Genomic DNA, 20,650 nt, shown 5'->3' with positions numbered 1-20,650 from the left:
TGTAAGTAGTAAAGTAAATTATCATTGGTTGTTCGAGGTTAAAAACAGAATACTTTAGGCAAAAGCGTTGAGCTATACTTGTTTATTAATCAACTTTGTTGCATCTTCATACTTTAACTAAACTAGATACATAACTTTGGTTTTGGGGTCCTTAGCTTCTATTTACCCAACATATAATCAATAAACAAATATACAGATATTATAGTTTGAAACAACTCAGCTCTAGGCCTCACAATAGGCCTCTCCTTTACTAAAAAATATTAATACATTAATGTACACATGAATTCATTGATACTTACATAATTCATGCTAATCTTTAAAAGATCTATATTTAGATGCTACCTTTGGTGGAAATGAATGTTTCCTTTGAGCAAAATTTGGCTTTAACTTCAGAGTATCTATACATGATGTAGATTCACTTCTGGGTCTTTATCCGCATTCTCACTAAAATATCAAGTCACCACTCTTGTGTTTTCTGACAGTTATTCAATGATGATTAAAAACCTGGTTTGTGACGTAATTGCCTTTTAGACAACCAGCGTGATATTGTTTTATTTCATATTTCAACAAACTAGAGCGTAAACATGTTACCATTTTTGTTTGGATACATTTGCATTTCAGACTCAACACAAACTACACCTAAGTACTGGTACAGTTGTGCTGCATTTGTGTCCTCATGAAGAAATGACTGTATTTGTTATCTGTCAGAGATGGCTGTAGTGAACTTTGTCCATTTTATTTGCTTGTTGCAATGGGTCTTGCACACATTTATTTATATTTCTTTTGCATTATATATCAAAGAAGGTGCATTTGTTACAATACAGGCAGCTCGAGTGCAGAAGTCTACAGTATGTCAGATGAAGGACAAAGAATTGCCCAGCAGACCAGACTCCCCCTGGGACGTGGTACTTAGATTAAACAGTGTTGGAGCTTGTCATGCTCATTGAAGAGGAGAGCAGAGTGCTGAGGCAATAATTAATCAACATTAGTTCCTCAGGTTTATGAAGCTATTACAACATGAAAACATACCACACAGCTGATGTTTTTACTTTCAGTCATGTTTTAGTATATGCGGTAATCTTTAACTGAATTTCCCCCTGGGATTAATAAAGTATTTCTGATTTAAAGATAAACATCAGATATTCTGACCAATCTTAACACTCCTGGGTTCAGACTAACTCTGCTTCTTTAAATGATTAACCTCTAATGTCTGTGAGGTTTGTGGCTCTGTTACCCTCAGCAGACCTGCAGTTATCCCAGTAACACATAACAACAACTCTCTCTCTCTCTCTCTCTCTCTCTCTCTCTCTCTCTCTCTCTCTCACTCTGAGAGAGATGGGTTGTCTCTCTGATTGGTCAAGCACTTGTGATGGACAGCTTATTGATCCGTGGACCTGGACATTTCTCCAGCAGCTTTGTTTGAGCAGATCTAAAAATATGAAATATGTACCAACCATCTGGCTTAACTTTCTGCAGGAAATGATGGAGCAGTGTCTGGTATTTTAAGGGATTTAAAACAGATTAAATCTGTAAAGTTGAGGTCATCGGAATGGATACTTTAAGAAAAATAAAACATCCATGGATTATTTACGAGACAGAAGTACCTCATAGCCGGATTTGGTGAGTACTCTTTAGCTTTACCTTATTTGTCTGTTCATGATGAATACATATCCAATACTATTTAGCTGCAAATGATCTGTACTTGATAATGATCTTATTTTTCATGAGAGAAGTTCTCTGTACCATTTCAAATGCAAAAATACAACTTCAAATATGTCTTGTATTCATTATTATGCATGTTTTGTTGTCTCCCTGGTCCAGATTCACATATTTCTTCTCTCAAACCATCTCCTGTTTCTGGCTACACAAGTCTTTCAGATACAACAACTTTTAAACTTCCTATCTAGAACAAATAATGCACTTTTATTACTTCAGTATTTTATGGTTCCAATAGTGCTTCTAGATTGTTTCAATTGTACGTGATGTTAAGGAGCACTCGTGCTAATTCTGATGGACCAGGAAACGAGCCTACAAAGCAGAGACATGTGACTTATGCAGTGAGTCCGGTCTCCCTGAGCAACAAGACCACACAGGAGCTGCGGGGGGGGGGGGGGAAGGAACATGTTGATTGTTTAATCACTGCCCCCAAACTGCAATGAACCCCCACTCACTCCTTCTAAATCCACAACTTCACACTTCAGGACCAAATAATCAATTAGGATAAACTCTTATACATGTCTCACATCATTTTGCATCATATAAGACGTAATGAGGAAATGAGTTTTTTTGGGGGAGGAACAGTGTGTTGAACCAGTCCTGCCACTTGGGTGCACTGTTCTATTCTGCATTAATTTCAGGTACTACAAAAAAGCAGTATAAACAGACAATCCTCAGCTACCAGAGCTATAGAAGTGATGCTGTGACTACTCTTTGATAGATCTTTATATTCAGTTGACCCTCGTCCTACTTCAGCTCAGGGTCTTTCCTTAATTCTAAATGTTTAATGCTTGATCCATTCGGGCCCGAACACCCAATCCATTCATGTAAAGCCTGGTCATATATGCTACACTATGAAAGTTGAATAATCAAATAGTGCTATAGTGCTCTCCTGAATGAAGACTTTCTTGTCTTCCTAAGAAAATACTTTGTGACACTTTTGTTTTTTTCCTTTGGTGACACCATGTAGCCAAAACCAAAAAACAATCACATATTTCTACAACCAAACAAGCTCGGCAGTCAGCTCCATGATGCACAAGACTTTCAAAATGTATCCAAAGAGTAGAATCCATGTTTCTGATCAGAAGCTGCTGCTTTTGTGTTTTTTCCTGCTCCAATTATCACTATTTGAAACCTGAACAATTGGGCCTTAAAACGAATGTTAAAAAAAAAACGTCTGCTATGTTTGCACAGTTTTTTGCTATCAACGCAGGATTATTTTGTTTCAGTCAGCTCTCTATTTTTTTTCCCCGAACAAGATTTGCTAGTTTCAGACAAAAGAGATATTTTTGATCTGAGTATAGGCTTTTGTTTTCAAAAAAGAAACATTTTGCCAATCAGTGCTCTATACCACATTTAAAGTTTTATCAGAGGAATTTCTGATATTGGTGCATGCATAAAAAGAACAGTTCTAAAATACAGTATTTCTGCACAAAGTGACATTTAAAATAAGGTGATCATTACCACAATCCTCTTTGCAGTAATCCAGCCTGTGGAGTCAGCCCTGCAGAGAAGCTTACTATCAAGCACCTCCAGCTCTTAAGAAAAGCTTTTACCTGTACAAAAGCTGGAAGACAGGCTCAGGAAAACCGAACAGAAATAATGAGTGGAGGGAACAAAGGAGGAAATGAAGAGCCAGGAATAAATTCAGAAAAGTTTTCTGAGGTTATAAGGTCTGTGTTGGGCCCTGATACTGTGGACACATGGGCTGAAAGGTTCTTTAATGAGGTAAGGAGACACACAGGAAGGGCTTTGTGAAAGTATTTTAAAAGAATAAAAACAAAAACAAGTCCAATGGCTTCTGATAGTGTTTGAACTGATTTGTATCCAGGTGGATATTTGCTGTAGTGGGCAGGTAAACTGGCAGCAGTTGTGTTCCTACCTGCTGCTGGAGTACACTGAAAGAATGCGCGCCTCCATCCCCCGAGCAGCTCTGCTGGACACACAACCACATATCAGACACTGCTCCCAAAACAAGGTAAAAATCCATGTCTCAGTTTGTAAAATGTTTGTGAAAAAAATCCTTTTAAGAAAGACAAAATGAAAATGTGCACAATACACCTGTTCATAAACTATGGAAAAGGAATTTAAAGTTAAGTTTCTGTATTTGGTCCATTATTAAAAAAAACTCATGTGAGCTACAGTACTGAATGTAAACAAACCAAACCTTCCATAACCAAATAAATGACTACATTAAATTAGAAAAAAATAAGCTTTAGTTTTGAAAAATCATGGCAACTAAATTACTACAGCATTACAAAGCTGCAGGATCTCTGGGCTTGTTTTTAATAGCATTTCTAAATGTATTTAGTCTGCAAACAACATTTGCACTTGTCAGTATGACTTTACTTTTTAATTCCCTGGTTTAAATTTTAAGCTAAAAATTCTCTGCTAACATACTGACCAAACCAGCGCCACACAGTAGCAACATAGAAGACGAGAAAATCACACAGTGCAAAATTAAACTAGAAAAAAAATAAATGTGAAAATATAAATTAAAAAAATGCAATAAAAAATAGTTAAAAAGAGCCAGTATGTACGTCTGTATAAACAACATAAACACTATCATGCACACTGTGTATATAAGGATGGACATGTTATTGCACAATTTGTCCCATACATTATTATTGCAATGCAAATCAAATTAAAAATACAAATACAAATAAGATCAGGTGACATCTTATAACATTGATCTAAAAAACAAAACAGTAAGTTGTAAGTTGATAAAGTGTAAAAGTCACTATAGGTGCTGGTGTGGAGTTTGGATGGGTTTTGCCTATTGTTGTTTTTTAATCAACTTCTAAAGACAGCCCAGTCTTCAGCAATTTTAAAAAAAATAAACAAATCATACATGCATATGAGGAAAATACATACACCATATATTTTACAGGAGACTTAAATTATTGTATGGAATAATGCTAAAAGTAGCTTGAAGGCATGTTTCAGACTAAGTGGATATTTCAATCTTTCTCTGCTTAGTCTTCCTATGTGCTTTCTTTCTGAAATGCTCCTTCTCTTAACGTAACACTTCATATCTCCAGTGACCTTTTTGTAAAATAAATTATTCTCAAACTCTTTCCTTTCCAGCGGGAGACATCTGTGCGTGTGCTTGCTATTTCCCATCCTCCTCCACTCCGCTATATTAATGTCAGTAAGGGGGGTCAAGTCACTGTCTGGAACAGCAGCCTACACATCCTCAAAAGCATAAGGGTGAGTGACATCACAGGCTGCTTTTACAACCACACAAATGTAGAACACACCCACACTCTCTATTTGAAACTTTAATTAATCCAGCTGGTCGGAGACCCAACAGAGGAAGTAAGCAACAGGAGGAGATTCAGAGGCTGGACCACTGATGCTGTCTATATGGGCAACGTCCACAAGATTGCCATAGCAACTGACTGCAGGGACTTGCATTTTGTCAATGTCTCAGCTGCCAGTGTATTTGAGGATGTCCAATTGTTTGGTAAATATGATTGCTTGCATTGTATTTAACTGAACCGTAACTAAAATCAATTACGGTACAGCCCAAAAATCTTTATTTAAATAAATGTTTTGTCCATTATTGCTCAAAGGGCTTCCTAGTGTCCCGACTGCTCTCTGTTACTGGCATGATGTTCAGGTATGACACTTATTCATTGAAGATGTTAGTTGAAGTGGCATAATTTAGTTTTTCAAAAATTAAATCATGAATGTAATCAATGTAGTGTCCAGAGCAACCCTCTCTTCTGCTACTGGGGGATGAAAAAGGAGGTGTCCACCTTGTGCGGTTCTTGAACCCATCTGAAGGTCTTTTCAAGAATCTGTCTCGGAGAGAGAGCGGCCCCCAGAGAATCTTCTTCCCCGTAAGCTTGACTTTGTCAATTCATACCCACAGTTTAGTCTCTAGATTCAGGTGCATGTGTAATACAAGTCCTATTTGCAAATAGTATAGGATCTCCAACTATTAAGCATTTGATCTTAATATTAATAATAACATTAATATTAATATTATTACCACTATTTCAACAGGATCTCTGTGATCACAACGACATGGTCTCGTACCATCACATCCCCAACGTCCATCAGGAACCAATCAACAGAGTGATGTTTGAGCCCAGCACTCAAATCATCATGACATCATCAGAAAGTGACAACAACTCTGTTGTCTTTATGAATGTGACTCTAAAGCAGCCGTATGTCTGGAAAATTAAGCAGGTATCTGATTTCACAGGTTGTTTTTTTTTTTATTTCATCTCATAGTGAAAATTAGGCTGATATATGTTCAGTCAATGAGTTGTATCAAATGTATAACTGAGTATCCTACCATATTCCAAAGGGACTAATCTTAAACACATTTACTTATTGTAATTATTACTTATTGATATCAAGTGGGTGGGGGGGTGGGGGGGGGGGGGGGGGGGGGGGTTGCAGTAGAAGTTATTGTTGACTGGTTTCCCCTCTTAACACTAGGATCAACTATGGACTTTAGGGATATTTGTCATGATCTAATCTGATGTGGCTCAAGGTCATCTTGACACATGCAGGTCACTCTTGTCCGGGTGACACTGACCTGTGTGTGGGGCAAGTTTAAAAAAAAAGCTTTCACTTCTTTTGAAGCAACATTTGTAGGATAGACAGACAGACAGACAGACAGACAGACAGACAGACAGACAGACAGACAGACAGACAGACAGACAGACAGACAGACAGACAGACAGACAGACAGACAGACAGACAGACAGACAGACAGACAGACAGACAGACAGATAGATACTGTAGATAGATAGATAGATAGATAGATAGATAGATAGATAGATAGATAGATAGATAGATAGATAGATAGATAGATAGATAGATAGATAGATAGATAGATAGATAGATAGATAGATAGATAGATAGATAGATAACTTCTTTTCACAGTTTAGCTTCCCCAGCACTAGATTTATCCTCGCTATCATTTTGTCAAATGGAACAATTATTTAAAGTAAGTCAAGTCACCTTTCTATAATGATCAAGCATGCGGAGGCTGATAATGCCATGTGTCTGTAGAGAAGCGGCAGCAAGACTGTAGCAAAAACATTATTAAAGTGGGTGGTAAGGCTTCCTGTTATTTACAAGGGCTTTTTATGAAGGAGTACACATATTTACTGTCTGGAAGTTTTAACGATGAACCCACCCTTAAGAAATTCCCCTGTGGGACTTAGTTTGTATTAACCACCAGTTCTTGTACAACTCTGTCTGCACACAACACAAATTCTATGCATCAACTTTTTCTTTTGTCTGTTTTCAGGGAGCTAGATGTTTCGACTACAATAAATCACTGGAGCTGATGGTGACAGGAGGATGTGACAGAGCAGTCAGACTGTGGACACCATTTGTGACCTCGAGTCCTGTAGCAACACTGCGAGGTCACAGAACCACTGTGCTAGATGTTGCAATCTATGAACCTGTTAAGCAGATTTTCAGCTACTCCAGAGATGCTGTAAGTCATACGAGAAAAATAAAGTGTAAATACTGCATCACAAAACAAACAAAATGGAAGAAAAACAAAAACTAAACAAAAGGCACCAAAAAGCAAGAATAGGAATATCAGGACAATATAAGATATACTTTAATCCCAGAAATTCAATTTTACATTCTGATGTTGGCTGAAACACGCACGTGCAAAAATAGGAACCGACATGCACCAATGAGCGATCTCAGGGGGAGGGGCTGCCCACAGCCAGCACTCTTGAGCTGATGGTGATTCGCTGCCTATCTCAAGGGTACCTCAGCGGTGCTCAAGGAGTGGCTGGCATCTCTCCAGCTACCAGAACAATTTACAGACTTTGTCTGCAACGAGACTCGAACCAGCGACCCTCCAGTTCCCAATTCCCTACAGACTGACAGACAGACATCCTAAATCAGAAGGTTATGTTAATAATTTAATAAACAAAGAATACAAAACAGAAATCAAATGTGTAAAACATCAGATTTAGACACAACAAGGGTGTCAGTTAGTCAAAGGAAACTTAAAATATACACCTTTTCAATGACTTGAAAAGGTGTTAACTTGGTGAGACAGCTCAAACCATCTGGTTCAGAGTCATTAAAAAGGGTGTGGGGAGCAGATCAGCATCAGAGGATTTTATAGACTCTAAAAGATTATTTAAAAAAAAAAAAAAGAAGCTATAGCAAGGTCAGTCCAAAACTAGTGAACCAGCCTCGTAGTAAACATTGTAACTAGTAAAGAAACTGTAACTTGTAGTTATTGCCCCCCGGGGACAAATAACGTTTTTTAAATTGAAACTTGGCTGAATTGTTCACTTTGTCTTGTAGTTAAACGCCTGGAAGTAGTTGTGAAACAATTGTAGCGCATGGATTGATTTGTAAGATCAGTGACAAAAAGGAGAATTAATACCTACAAATCAAAGTAAGATGTTATGTTCCTCTTCTTAACCTGCTTTGGTCAGTTCTTTTTGAATAACATAAAAGTGAGTTTCACATTAAATAATAATTTGATTTAATAATTTTAGAGTTGATGTTTGTTTCCCATTTCAGGAGTTGAGGGTGTGGGACATTTTCAGCCATCAGTGTCTGAAAACTGTCCGTCTGCAGTTCCCCTATCTGCAGCCTGGTCGAATCCCAGAACATGGCAACTTCCCCTTCCTTTTTCCTCATCCATCTCTTCCTCAGCAGACACATTTAATCATTGCATGCAAAGATTACCTCTCAATGCTCCATCTGTCTGACACAAGAAGAGGAGCAGACAAGTGGTTAAAAGATGAAGGACAGGAAATTGAAAGTGGTCCTGCCTTCTCCTGCACTGTGTACAACTCCTCTTTAAGACAGGTGGTGAGCGGACGTGTTGACTCGTCTGTGTGTGTGTGGGACGTGGAGACAGGGAGGAGGAGGCTTCACATTTTTAATGCTCATGGAGACGAAGAACTAACCTGTATGACACTTGACTCCTCCCACAGAAGACTCATCACAGGGGCTCGCAATGGCACTATAAAGGTTTAACACCACATTTCTGTACAAAAATACTGTGAATTCAAAGTAAATAGCATATCAAATATAATTGAAGACACTCTTGTGGGCAGGTGTGGAACTTATTAAACGGCCTTAATTTGCACAAGCTGGAGCCTTTCACTGAGTCTGAAGTCACTGGATTGACCTGTCTGCATGGAAACCAGCTGCTGGCTGTGGGGTGGAGCCAACAGATGGCTCAGTACAGCATTTCAGCTGCCAAGGTAAATAAGAGGTGGCAAAAAAATGAAAGCTTTCTTTTTTTTTTTTTACCAATTCTGTACCTGTAACTATACCAACCAGTGGTGTCATACACTGTGTGTCACTGCAAAGCACAGATATGAAACTCCTGTAGGTTGGAAAAAAATTATCTGAAAGGGAAAAAAATGTCAATTTAACGTCTAAGTCATAATGTAGCCAGGTTGTGGAGCAACATTAAAGCTTCCCTGTATATATTTACTGATATACCATGATTCATGAAATCCTTTCCACTACTAATCTGTTCAATGATTTTTTCCCCTTTAAGATATTTTTTTTTACTTTGTTTTCTAAAAGACCCTCCGAGGACCTTTTGATTTGTGTTGCTTTTGTGCTGCACATGTACAAGTAGTGTTGAGAAGTTTTTAACTTATGAAACTGAATGAAATGAATGGAGACACCTCATGGACATAATTGATTTAAACATTTTTAAGGCATTAGTTAGTGCAGCCATGGAGTGGGTGTCAGGCGCGATGATTTATAACCTCCTGAAGAACCAGGCCTGAACACTTTGCACAGAAATGAATAACATGAGTGATACATTTGATTTCAAAAGAAGACTTTTTCTTTGTCATTAAACACCACTTGTACTGGACAAGGTAGGCACCCCAAGTCTTTTTTTACTATTGGATATTAGAATACACTGCTTGTAATTTAAACAACCAAAGGAATATTAAATGTATCCTGTGAACAAAAAGCAGTCGTGCAGGACTTTTAGTAAAAGCCATTTAAGGAAAAAAGAATAACTATGTAGTTAGCAGAAGTATCACCCATGAACAAGAAGGAAGCAGCATCTTCTCAAACAGAAAACAGCTGCAAATAAATACATCACAAAAGCTTTTTATTGACAGGTGGCTCTGGGAAGTGTCGCACACACATTCACTAATGACCCAATGTCTTAAAGAAACACACGTCAACAGTCTTATTCTAACACTTTGTCTGGTCCACAAGTTATTCCCCAGATGTTGAATGTTGTATGATGAGTCCCAAACAAACAGCTGTCCCCATAGTGACTAATCCTGTCACAGCCGACAACCGAGGAAGACTTTAGCCTCAGAAGATATCTCCAGCAAAAAAATAAATAAAAACAAGATCTGACCCTTTGTGTCTTTCTAATGCAAGTCGAAATATGTCTGGAACTTTTCAGAGCATAAAAAAAGATTAATTATACATCCACCTCCACACTTACACACACTGCTCCTCAGTAAGTGCTGTATTGCCCATGCCAGAATAAACACTAGTAAGAGCCTTAGACGTACATATTTTCACACCTCAAATTCTTGTGTTACATCTCCCTTCTCAGCCTTTAAACACCGTCTGCTCTGCGGTTATATTCATCCCTGGAAGGCTCCAGTCGTAACATTCAGTGTTCATGCTTCTCCAGCACATAGTCAATCCTGTGTCTCCACGCTCATGTTTCTCATTTTCAAGCGCCCCCCCCCCCCCCCCCCCCCCCCCCCCCCCACCACCACCGCCTGTGAGCAGAGCCAGGCTTCTGAGAACACATAGAAGAGCATAATATACAAGCCAATGATTTAAAATCACACTAACACACAAAACTGGTGAGATCAAAGCGGCCTATATGCCACTGCAAGAAATCTGCACAAGTTTCTGTGACGTCTTTATAAAGATCTAACCACAACACTGTAGCTCGGAGAAAAAACAAAATTAGTAAAGAGTGGGAAATAGGGTTGCTCTCTACAAGACAACTCAAACAATTACATGTCCTTGCAGACAATTTGTAAACCGTCACAAGATTGGAATTCATGTGCAAAGAGTTTCACAATTCCAGGATCAGATTAGAGCCGAGAAACATCATCCTTTTAAATTTTGAAACTGCTTCTATTTTTACACGATGCTGAACTGTAGATTTCAAAGTGTATGCTGCATTTTATTTTATTTTATTAGTTTTATAGTCAATAGCACATTAACACCTTATTTCCACCTGTGTATGCCATACATGTAGGATTTATATGTAAAAGCAGATCTGTCCTGGAAGTCCAGCAGCGTTGACAAGTTAGACACCCTGGCTGTTTGTCAGTGCTCTGCTCTCGGGGTTGTTGCCTCGGCAAGCCATGATGGAGAGGTCATCATCTGGAGGCTGGAGACACAAGGAGCAGCGCTTCATTTGCGGAGGCGGACACAGAGAAGGTGAGAAAATGTAGTCATGTCCATTTTTTTTTACCACTTTCTAACTATCAATCAAATATATTATTTTCAATAAATAGAACAAGGAAAATTTGATGTGTATTACTTAAAAGTTTGTACATATCTCTTTTTTGTTTTCAAAACACAAAATATCTTATTTCATAGAGGTGATATATGTTGTGTGTGTGTGTGTGTGTGTGTGTGTATATATATATATATACACACACATTATAATGTATTGTTAGCGACTAAACCATTGTTTCCTGAGCTTCTACTTGTCATTTGCTTCTAAATAAAAGTGCCCAGTTTGAACCCTTTGACAAACTGAGGAAGTGTAATCAAGAACTGTGTTCAAAAGCCTCAGTCAGCTGATCTGTGTTCAAGTAAAACAACAAAGTAAGGATAAAGTAAATTGATACAACCATGAAGCAGGAGCTTCTCTCCTGTTAAAGATTTGTAATTTATTTTACCATTCAGAATTATTAATAAATGGATTATAAAATTCGTGTTACGGTACAGCACGGTGGTGTACCGTTGAGGGAATTTGTCAGCATGTGACTCAGGGTTGCAGCAAGGCAGCACCACACATCTAACTCCACTCTAAATAATCACTCTCACAATTGAGAAGAAAAACCCAATCACAAAAACATCTATTTTAACAAAGGGCAAAAGTAGAAATACAATATTGCTCTTAAAATCAAAAAAGAGAAAACCAATATGTGGAAATTTAAAAGCAGGAATACAGACCAAGTGTGACACTGATCTGACAATAAGAGGGAAGGTTCACTGACACTCAATGAACATGAAGTAATCAGATACAGTGGAGACTAATGAGACATGAAGACAATCAGGCCAATCAGTATGGAGGAAAACCAGACAAAGGGAGGAATTAAGACAAGGCTAAAAACACTGGGGACAAGAAATGACAAAATAAAACAGGAAAGACTAAAGGCTAAATTAGACTATAAAGCAATAAAAAATGCACACAAGGGAAACAAGCAACACAAAGGCAGAATGAGACAAAATAAATTATAACATTACAAATCTAAACATTTTAAGCTACCTATACACTGATCCAGGTAAAAGCAGAACTAATCTTCACTTTTGTTACTTTGACAATTGCAATTAAAAATTCAGTTGTTTTATTCAAGTTTAATTATTAATGTACAGTAGGACTGTATGGATTACATGTCTTATTGGAACAGCTACTTATAACACTGTGTTGGGACATGGGTGACATTGTACAAACCCCCCCCCCCCCCCCCTCCCACACACACACACACACACACACACAATACATACCAAGTTATCATTTGTATCAAATAAACTAAAACACCCCCAAACATGGATACCTGGGGTCATAAGTAAATAAAAAAATACTTTTTACTCCATGTTTTTTTTATTCCTTCGGTGTTTTACATCTAGAGTGTCGCCCCCTGTGGACTGCCTCCTGTTCCTGCAGCATCGGGCCAGTAAAAGAAAGATGAGAAACAGAGGTGTCCTTGTGTCATCACAGGCCGGCTGTCTATGCTTTTGGAGCGTCACTGGACAGACGCACAATTACGGTGAGAGGGATGCAGGCACTGTCACTAAAAAGAACTTCATCCAATTCAAGTGAAAGCACGAATAAATAATGTAAATCTTGCTGTAGTGTCAAAACTTCAAACTGCACAAATGTTTGACAAGCAGCTGTCAGTTTTAACGATCCACCCCTTTAAGGTGGATTTACATTCAGCCTCAGCAGTGACAGTCAGGCTGAACTGTTGACTTGGCCTCTAGCCGCAACCATTCCTGGCAGCCCACAACTATGTCTCTTTCCAGATCCCGTCTGTGTTTAGTGGTGAGGGATTCGTGCCTTACGACTGCAGCATATGTGTATGGGCATGTATGTGTGTACGAGAGAGCCAGTGTGTTTGTGTCTGTGCTTCAGTTTGTGTGTATGCATAGGTCAGTATGAAACATGTTTTTAAACATTTTTCTTGCAGAGAGGAATTTGAGAGCGTGTTATAAACAGATGATCTGTGACATAAAACTAAAGGCAAAAATGATCATGGAGGAACATTTTTCATTTCAGTAAAAACACTACTCTTGAAATTTGTACAGATTCTTGCTGTTTTAAAGCACAAAAATTAATTGTATATGGCTAAGGAAAATAAGTCACGACTACATGATCTCTTAGTTGTGTTCAAAGGAGTAACATTGTCAAGTTTGGTAATTCAACAAAGGGAGAGGACCAAGATGCAACGGATCAAATATATTTAATAAACAAAAAGGCAAATGAAAGCTTGCTTCTCAGATGTCGGGAATCAAATGTCTTACACAATAGTTAATTGGGGCAAGAGCTGACAAAATTAAAGAGGAAATCCCTAAAAAACAAACTGAGAAGAACTGTGATAAAAAAAAATATATATATATATATATATATATATATTTTTTTTTTTTTCCCTTTCCAGGTCTGTTCTGTGCTCTGGAGCAGCCAGGTGAACGTGTGCTCTGTCTGAGCTCAGATCAGCCAAAAAACAAAATCCTGGTATGTGGAGACACCACAGGCCTGCTCCAGATCTGGGACATCTCCAACTATGGGTTAGAGATTGAAAACCAGGTACAAACCATGTTTATCATACTATTTTATAACCCGAACTGAATTATTGTTTAATTTAAACTTGTTTATGTCTTTGTCTCAAAATAGTTTTGCTTCTTAAACAGGAGGTCTGTGAGTGTCCTCCTCTGCTGCAGCATTGGAGAGCTCATAGAGGAGCAGTAGTAAGTGTGGAGGTCCTTGATGTTGCTGACAGGTTGTTCATCCTCACTGCTTCGGTTGATGGAGCGGCTGGACTGTGGACAGTGGATGGGGATCAAGTGGGTTCATTTGGGCAGGAAGTGATGTGGAACATTTATCAACCAGCTACTTACAAGAGGTGAGGATTTTCAACTGGCAACTTATAGGAACAGAGAGTACTCTGAGAACAAGGAAATATGAACAAGAGCCAATGATGGCTAGCTTTCCGAGTTGAAATATTAGATTTACCCACTTAGGGTTAGTACATTGACTGTCTGCGTCACTCGATGTTGTAATCTTTCATAATCGGTGCATTAAAGGCCTTAGACACAACGCATGCTGCTTGTGAAGCATGTGAAATTCTAAAGTCTAAATGTGAAGGATGATGTGTGTAAACATAGCATCTTAAGATGATTTCATTCATTTCTGCCAACAAATAGTAGAGAGTACGGGACACGTCCAAACAAGTTATTATGGCTGCAATGAGCCCTGAGTGAGTACTTTGTGCCAAATTTAATATAGAGGAATACAGTACGGATGAGTGCCTTCTCCAAAACAAACGTCCCTCAATATTTCCACAGACGTTCAAGTCTTCAATAGACGCTTCAGTTTGGTTAAAGGTCATAAACTCTCGTGGCATGGTCAGGCTTCGCTGAGGCTTCACTGAGTTTATGTCACATGGTGGGTAACAGGCAGCACTGAGAGGAAATGTAAGAAACAAAGGCAGTGAAGGGAAGAACAGTCAGCACATGCTTCAATACACTCATACATACTTGTCTACAAATATGACACTCACAGAGGAGCAAGATTACAACGTACGTATAGTGTTGTGTTTTCAACTCAACTCAACTTTATTTTTCCCCGGAGGGCGATTTGTTGTGCAACAAGTCAGAACAATGACAGCAGTAAAAAGACAGTAAAAAGACAAAGGACAAAAGTACATAATCAACACAATGACAATGCGAGAGTCACCAAATTCACTATTCATAGAGGAAAAAACAGTCCTGATCATTGACTGGGTTTTAACTTCATGCATCCAATAGCTTCCTGTGGTAGAACATGTGGTGGAACATGTACCAAAGGAAAGAGGGTATCTAAATTCAATTTAGTGTTTATAGTGGTTTGGTGTGTTTAAGGAAGTCAACCAAAGTTTTTGCCTTCGATTGTGGTCTCTCTCAAAATCTATGATTGGCTATTTGCCTAATCAGAGGTTTGGACTGAAGTTAAAATCAACTATTTAGGCTAATGCTAGTACTTAAAAGCCCCTTTTCCACACAGCAGTCCAGTACGGTTCAGTGTACACTGACATTGTGCACAACCACTATTAGCTTGGTCGTGGGCGGCTGATGCACCTTGGGCACATACTTCTTGGACGCAACCACCTTTCACTTGGCCTTGGCCACAGTTTTGCTCGGTAAGGCCTGATCCCGTTCGCATTTCCACAGCCACTCATGCCCTATTTGGTAGGCGGATGCCGATAGCCGCGTCAGCTACAAAATAGCATCACATGATAGCAGCTAACTGCTAACTAATAAATTCAACAAAGGAGAAAAAATTCAAATTCAAAAATTCAAAAAGTCTGGATATATATGCCCCTGCCTGTGGAGTATTTCAATTTCTCTCCTCTCGCTCTCAAGTAATTCCTGCATGATTATTTTTGTCAGCCAAACACGTTGTTGATGCAGAATTCTGAATGGCCATCAAATTCAGGACAATAAATCTTACCCTCTTAGAATGAGCTTTTGTTCCCTTTTAGGTTACATTTTCTGCGACATTGGTTTCTTTGTATTGTAAATGGTGCTTCATTATGATTATGAATCCCAGGTTGGGTGGCTCATCTCACTGCAATTTCATCGTTATCCCAATACGCGCAAGCACATTGAATTTATGCTTACGTATTCAACATGAGGTAATTGTACCCATAACAATTGTTGACTGTGTGTCTTAAAAACCCAGTGCATATTTTTTTAAATGGACTGCATGAATAAACGCAAAGAAACCCTATCCATTGAAATGAACTTTTCATGTTAAATGGCCCCTAAAATATTTGTGTTTTATGTTTAACAGTTGATCATATTAACTTTCTCATCATGTTTTGTACTGTGTTTAAAGATTATAGTAAATGCCAGCGAGAATGCTACACTAAGAGGGAAACACATAAACCTGCTGACAGAAGCATTTCATTAGCTGCTAGCATGGCTCTAAACTCTTATTTATACCGGACACTAAATAGTAAATACTGCACAACATCACTTTTCTAACACCAAAACAATTGAAATCATCCAAAACACCCTGAATGCACACTGTGTTCTTTGTAATCCACAACCCATTCAGATGTTTTATTGACAGCAAATCAGCATAAAATTCTGTGCTACTGAGCATTTAACATTCATGAGGTCGGATTTAGTTTTCGTTGTCATGATTGCAGTCACACGCTCACAGACACAATGAAGGAAGGTATATAGAGAGAAAAGGCCAGCCACAACACAGTAATAGAGAACTGCTACACTTCTGGTTTGAATCAACTCTAACAATAAACACACTCAGATCAGACTCTCTGACAAAACACCATCCAGCAGAGATCACTGATCAAAGTTCTGTCGAGTTCAGTGGCATGAAAAAAAAAAAAGTGAAACCTGCCTTATCCAAAGTAAACAGCTTTGTGTTTGCACAAGTAAAATAAAATCCCCTACAGCAGAGTACAATATCTTCTCATCTGACAGCTGCAGGAAGAATTTCACAGAGGACTCAGAGGAGAGGACTGACAGTGAGGAACTGAGGCTGAGCAGGGTCAAAGGTAGAGTACCTGACCTTGTCGACAGGGGTCAAACATCAGAGGAGAAATGCTTTTCTGAAGGTAACCATTTAATCCAAACAGGTGTTTTAAAGTGCTGCACACACACACACACACACACACACACACACACACACAGACTCTACTTGACCCAGAGTCACATTTGGCTATGCTCTGGGAATGTCCCGTCCAGTAATTACCACTTTCGTCAGACTCCTTCGAGGCATACATGCTGAATGAGCGTGTCTTTGCTACTGCATGAAAATGGGTGATACAAACCGGTCAGGATGGCCTTCCAAGCTAATTAAACCTGATCCTCTGATTAAAACATGTCCAATTTCAGCACATTATGAAGAAAAAAGCCAGAGCATTCTTCACATTCCCCTTCTCTAAAGCCTGGAGCTTAGCTCGGGAACATTAAGGTAATGTTCTTCTACAAAAACACAAGCCAGATTTACGATTTTCTTTTCAAAAGCTTACAAACACTCATGGTTTTGCGTGTGTTTGTGTGTGTGTGTTTTTGAAATTTCCTACACTTTCCTTTTCCCGTCTTCCCCTTTACTCAGAACTTGCCAAGATAAGTGATTGGCTGTGCTTTCTCAGCAACCGCACCCAGTCAGACACTGTTAGGTAAACACACATTCACACATTCAATAACATTATCTCCTGTCATCCACTTTAGCTCCGTACAGCATTAGCCATGCAGACACTGACCACAAGCAACTTCAGAAGCATCTGGCAACCTCCTATCAAACAATCAGCAGCTGATGAGTGGAAACACAGTGACTGGCTACACCTCTCGCACACACTTGTCTCTCTCACCTAAATTGTTTGGTTTCCTGTTCTGCACACGCTATTCATCCACCGATAATCTGTCATCTGTGTGTGTCCGCGTCTGTGAGAGGACTCAATCCACGAGAGAAGACTTCTGTTTGAAGACATTCACCACAATAATCACTGTTGATTGGATGTTTTTTTTTTGACACATCATACTCATGTTCCTCAGATGAATTTATATTCTCCCTCTCTTTGTTCAACTAATCCTTATGTTTTGCTGGGGCACTTTGTTTGCATCAAAAATGAACCAATTGTCCATTTGATCCTTTAGATAAAACACATCTCTGTTAATGACAGATAGATAACTTCTTATTTTGTAATGAAATATAACCCCGCCCCCCCACCACCTCAGGGAGTGCCTGCTGTGGGCAGCTCCCTCACTCTGATGTCTCTCCATTAGTGCATGTCCACAGGATCCTGTTTGTGTATGTGTATATATCAGTCTATATGTGTGTGTTGCATGACTTAACAAAGTGTAAAAAACAGAATTTCCTCTTGCAGGGATCAATAAAGTAAATCCTCTTCTTCTTCTTAACCATGTCAATAGAGTAGCTTGAATTCAGTTCAAGTGCACATGTGCATGTACATACATAATATCTTCTTCGTCTCTCCATTACTATTTGACAGATGGGTACAACATGAAGTTTATTCATGACATCAGTTATATAATGAATTTAAAAGGGTGTAAAAAAACAAACCAAAAGACAAAACAGCAAGTAAACAATAAAATATAAAGCAAATCTCATATTTTGCAGTCTAAGTTAGAAAAGGGCCAACACTACTGTCAATGCATTATATAAGCACTCTATAGTGGGAGTGTTTATTGTCGTTGTGGTGGTTTGGAAGAGATTCACCAGTGGCCAGCACAAAAATACTGTTCAGAACAACCGACTATAAAAAAACATGATCAATTCTGGAGGAATGTGAGGGCGCATTTGCACTGCCGTTGGCCTGAGTGCTGTGGCGACAGCACTCCACAGTCAGGCCGAACTTCTGTAAATAAAATTTGATTAAAGGGAAACTAGAATTTAAAAGACCTCAAAACAGGATTCAACTGACCTGACTATCATATTATATGGCTTTCCCAGTTCTTGCTTTGTTTCTGGATTGGTGTTAAACTCAGGCCTTTTGTTGTGTTTTTAGTGACAATTCTTTTCCTGACCCAACATGTGGATGGATGGCTAAATGGTCAAACAGAAATCAATAATTCATCTTTGGATCTATCTCACTGCCTCGATGACTCTGCTCTATGTTTATGATTTATTTTTTCAAAAGTTGAAGTTGAAAAGTCTGTTCTTAATTTTTCTACTCTTTTTTTTTTTTTCCTGGAGATGTCTCCACTGAGAATTAACCCACAATCCCCTTCATGGGTGTGGTGTACAGTCTGGCAAAAGGCTCCGCTCACAGCGTCTGCGTGGAAGAAGTGAGCCTACCTGTCCAATCAGATATAAAGATACAGACATGAATGCAGTTTTTGTGCCTTCATCTTATTTTATGAAGTCAGCTTGAAACTGCAGAGCAAATATGTCTTTTTAAAAACCTGTGATTTCAACGGTGCGAGCACTATTCTCTTTAAGACAGATTGTGTTGTTCATTGTTCATTGTTTTCACTTTTTTTCTGACACTTGTCCTTCTTTCTCCTTTCATATTCCTTATACTCTCCCTTTTGTATTAAAGTATATGATGGATGAGAAAATAGCTACAACCCAAGTTTGTAGGCTAAAAAAGATAACGGATCACTTGGTTGGCTTAGCTCTTGTGCTCCTATAAGCATAGATCATGGTGTAGATAAACTAACAGACACAAATAAAAACTTTGATAAAGACGAATAGGACCATGTCATTGAAAGGAAGACTTCAAAAAAAGTGGAGGAAAACTTCAGACAGAAAAACAAAGGTATAAACAATCCAAGTCCAGGCACTCAGAATGGTTAGAAAAATATAAAGGGCCTCTAGAAACATTGAACTACACCAAGTAAAAAGTGGGTAACAGAAAAAATCTATCACAAGATTAAAAAAACTAGCAACCAACAACTCTTATCCAATATTTCACTTGTTTGTGCAACACTTCAAAATCACAGGTTGTGATTGACAGGGTGTGGTATTCTACTTTTTGGAGTCTGGTTGTGTTTTAACTTTCTCTTATGCACTGTAGCTGTGCTACTAAAATTAATGCAAGTAACTGTTAAAAGACTCAAGTTGACTTATTCTCTATCCTTCCTATAGTTATATAAAAATATCATGTCAGGGAGGTGGAAAAGAAGGGAACTGGACCCACTTGCAGAAAACCGAACACTAGAAAAAAAAAAAAAAAAAAAAAAGGCAAACAGACAAAAAAAATGTTTCCTGATATTTGAATTTTCATGGTACCCAAAAAGCATGAAGACCAACATCATAGCCATGGCACCCATTTTTCTCATAACACTTACCACACGTCTGCCGAATTGTACAAATTGGTGGCACAATATTCAATGGCCTATTTTTTCTTGCCGTATCTCAAAACTGGATTTTACACCCTCTTTGCATGTGCATGCCCGCTCATCCCTAAAAAGGGGTTATTTTAGGCACTGGTCTGCATGTTTTAGTAGGGGAGGAAGCAAGCACGGAGTCTTTTTTTCATGTGTCTCAAGGACAAATACAAACAGACACAGCTGAGACAAACATGAAGAATGCACTTTTGCTCTTTTAACGGTTTTAACACATCTCTTTGACGAAAAAGAAAAATTGATATCCAACAAAATAATGTGTTGTAAAAATATATATTCTCTTCCAAATGAAGTATGCAATCTCCTTTTCCGCATAAAAGCTAATCTTTTATAATATTGCTAATATTTCTGTGCAGTGAAATAATATCTTAATTGCTATTTCATGGGCTACATCTGTCTTTGTTATAACCAGGGTTTACTTAAAAATGTGCAGTTTGCTTCCAAATACAGGTTTACAGATTAAAGACAAAAAAGTGCATGTATATGACTTGTGCAGACATTTTCACTGCACAAAATTTAATCAAAGCAATTAAAACATCTTATTTTGTTTCTAAAGTTGTGGTCTTCAACTCATATCTGCGTCTATTTTTACACATTGTTTTGATAGATATATTAAATCTTTCTAAATGGCAGTTTGATTCTT

The 20,650-nt window shown here is 38.4% G+C and overlaps 1 protein-coding gene across 1 annotated transcript; it reads left to right on the top strand.

Moving 5' to 3' along the window:
* Positions 1-1,069: 1,069 nt before the first annotated feature.
* LOC306842232 (cilia- and flagella-associated protein 337) lies at positions 1,070-17,561 on the top strand (the record flags this gene model as incomplete). Its single annotated transcript, XM_079372358.1, has 17 exons — positions 1,070-1,074; positions 3,198-3,444; positions 3,548-3,694; positions 4,804-4,926; positions 5,011-5,182; positions 5,292-5,338; positions 5,424-5,561; positions 5,728-5,913; positions 6,989-7,180; positions 8,239-8,694; positions 8,781-8,930; positions 10,931-11,115; positions 12,538-12,677; positions 13,566-13,714; positions 13,819-14,030; positions 16,615-16,748; positions 17,368-17,561. The coding sequence occupies 17 exons, from the start codon at positions 1,070-1,072 to the stop codon at positions 17,451-17,453; spliced, it is 2,769 nt and encodes a 922-aa protein (XP_079228484.1). The 3' UTR covers positions 17,454-17,561.
* Between the last annotated feature and the right edge of the window lie 3,089 nt (positions 17,562-20,650).

Source organism: Symphodus melops, assembly GCF_947650265.1.
Source record: "Symphodus melops genome assembly, chromosome: 21".
NCBI classification, from domain to species: domain Eukaryota; kingdom Metazoa; phylum Chordata; class Actinopteri; order Labriformes; family Labridae; genus Symphodus; species Symphodus melops.
This window is presented reverse-complemented; position numbering and strand designations above follow the sequence as displayed.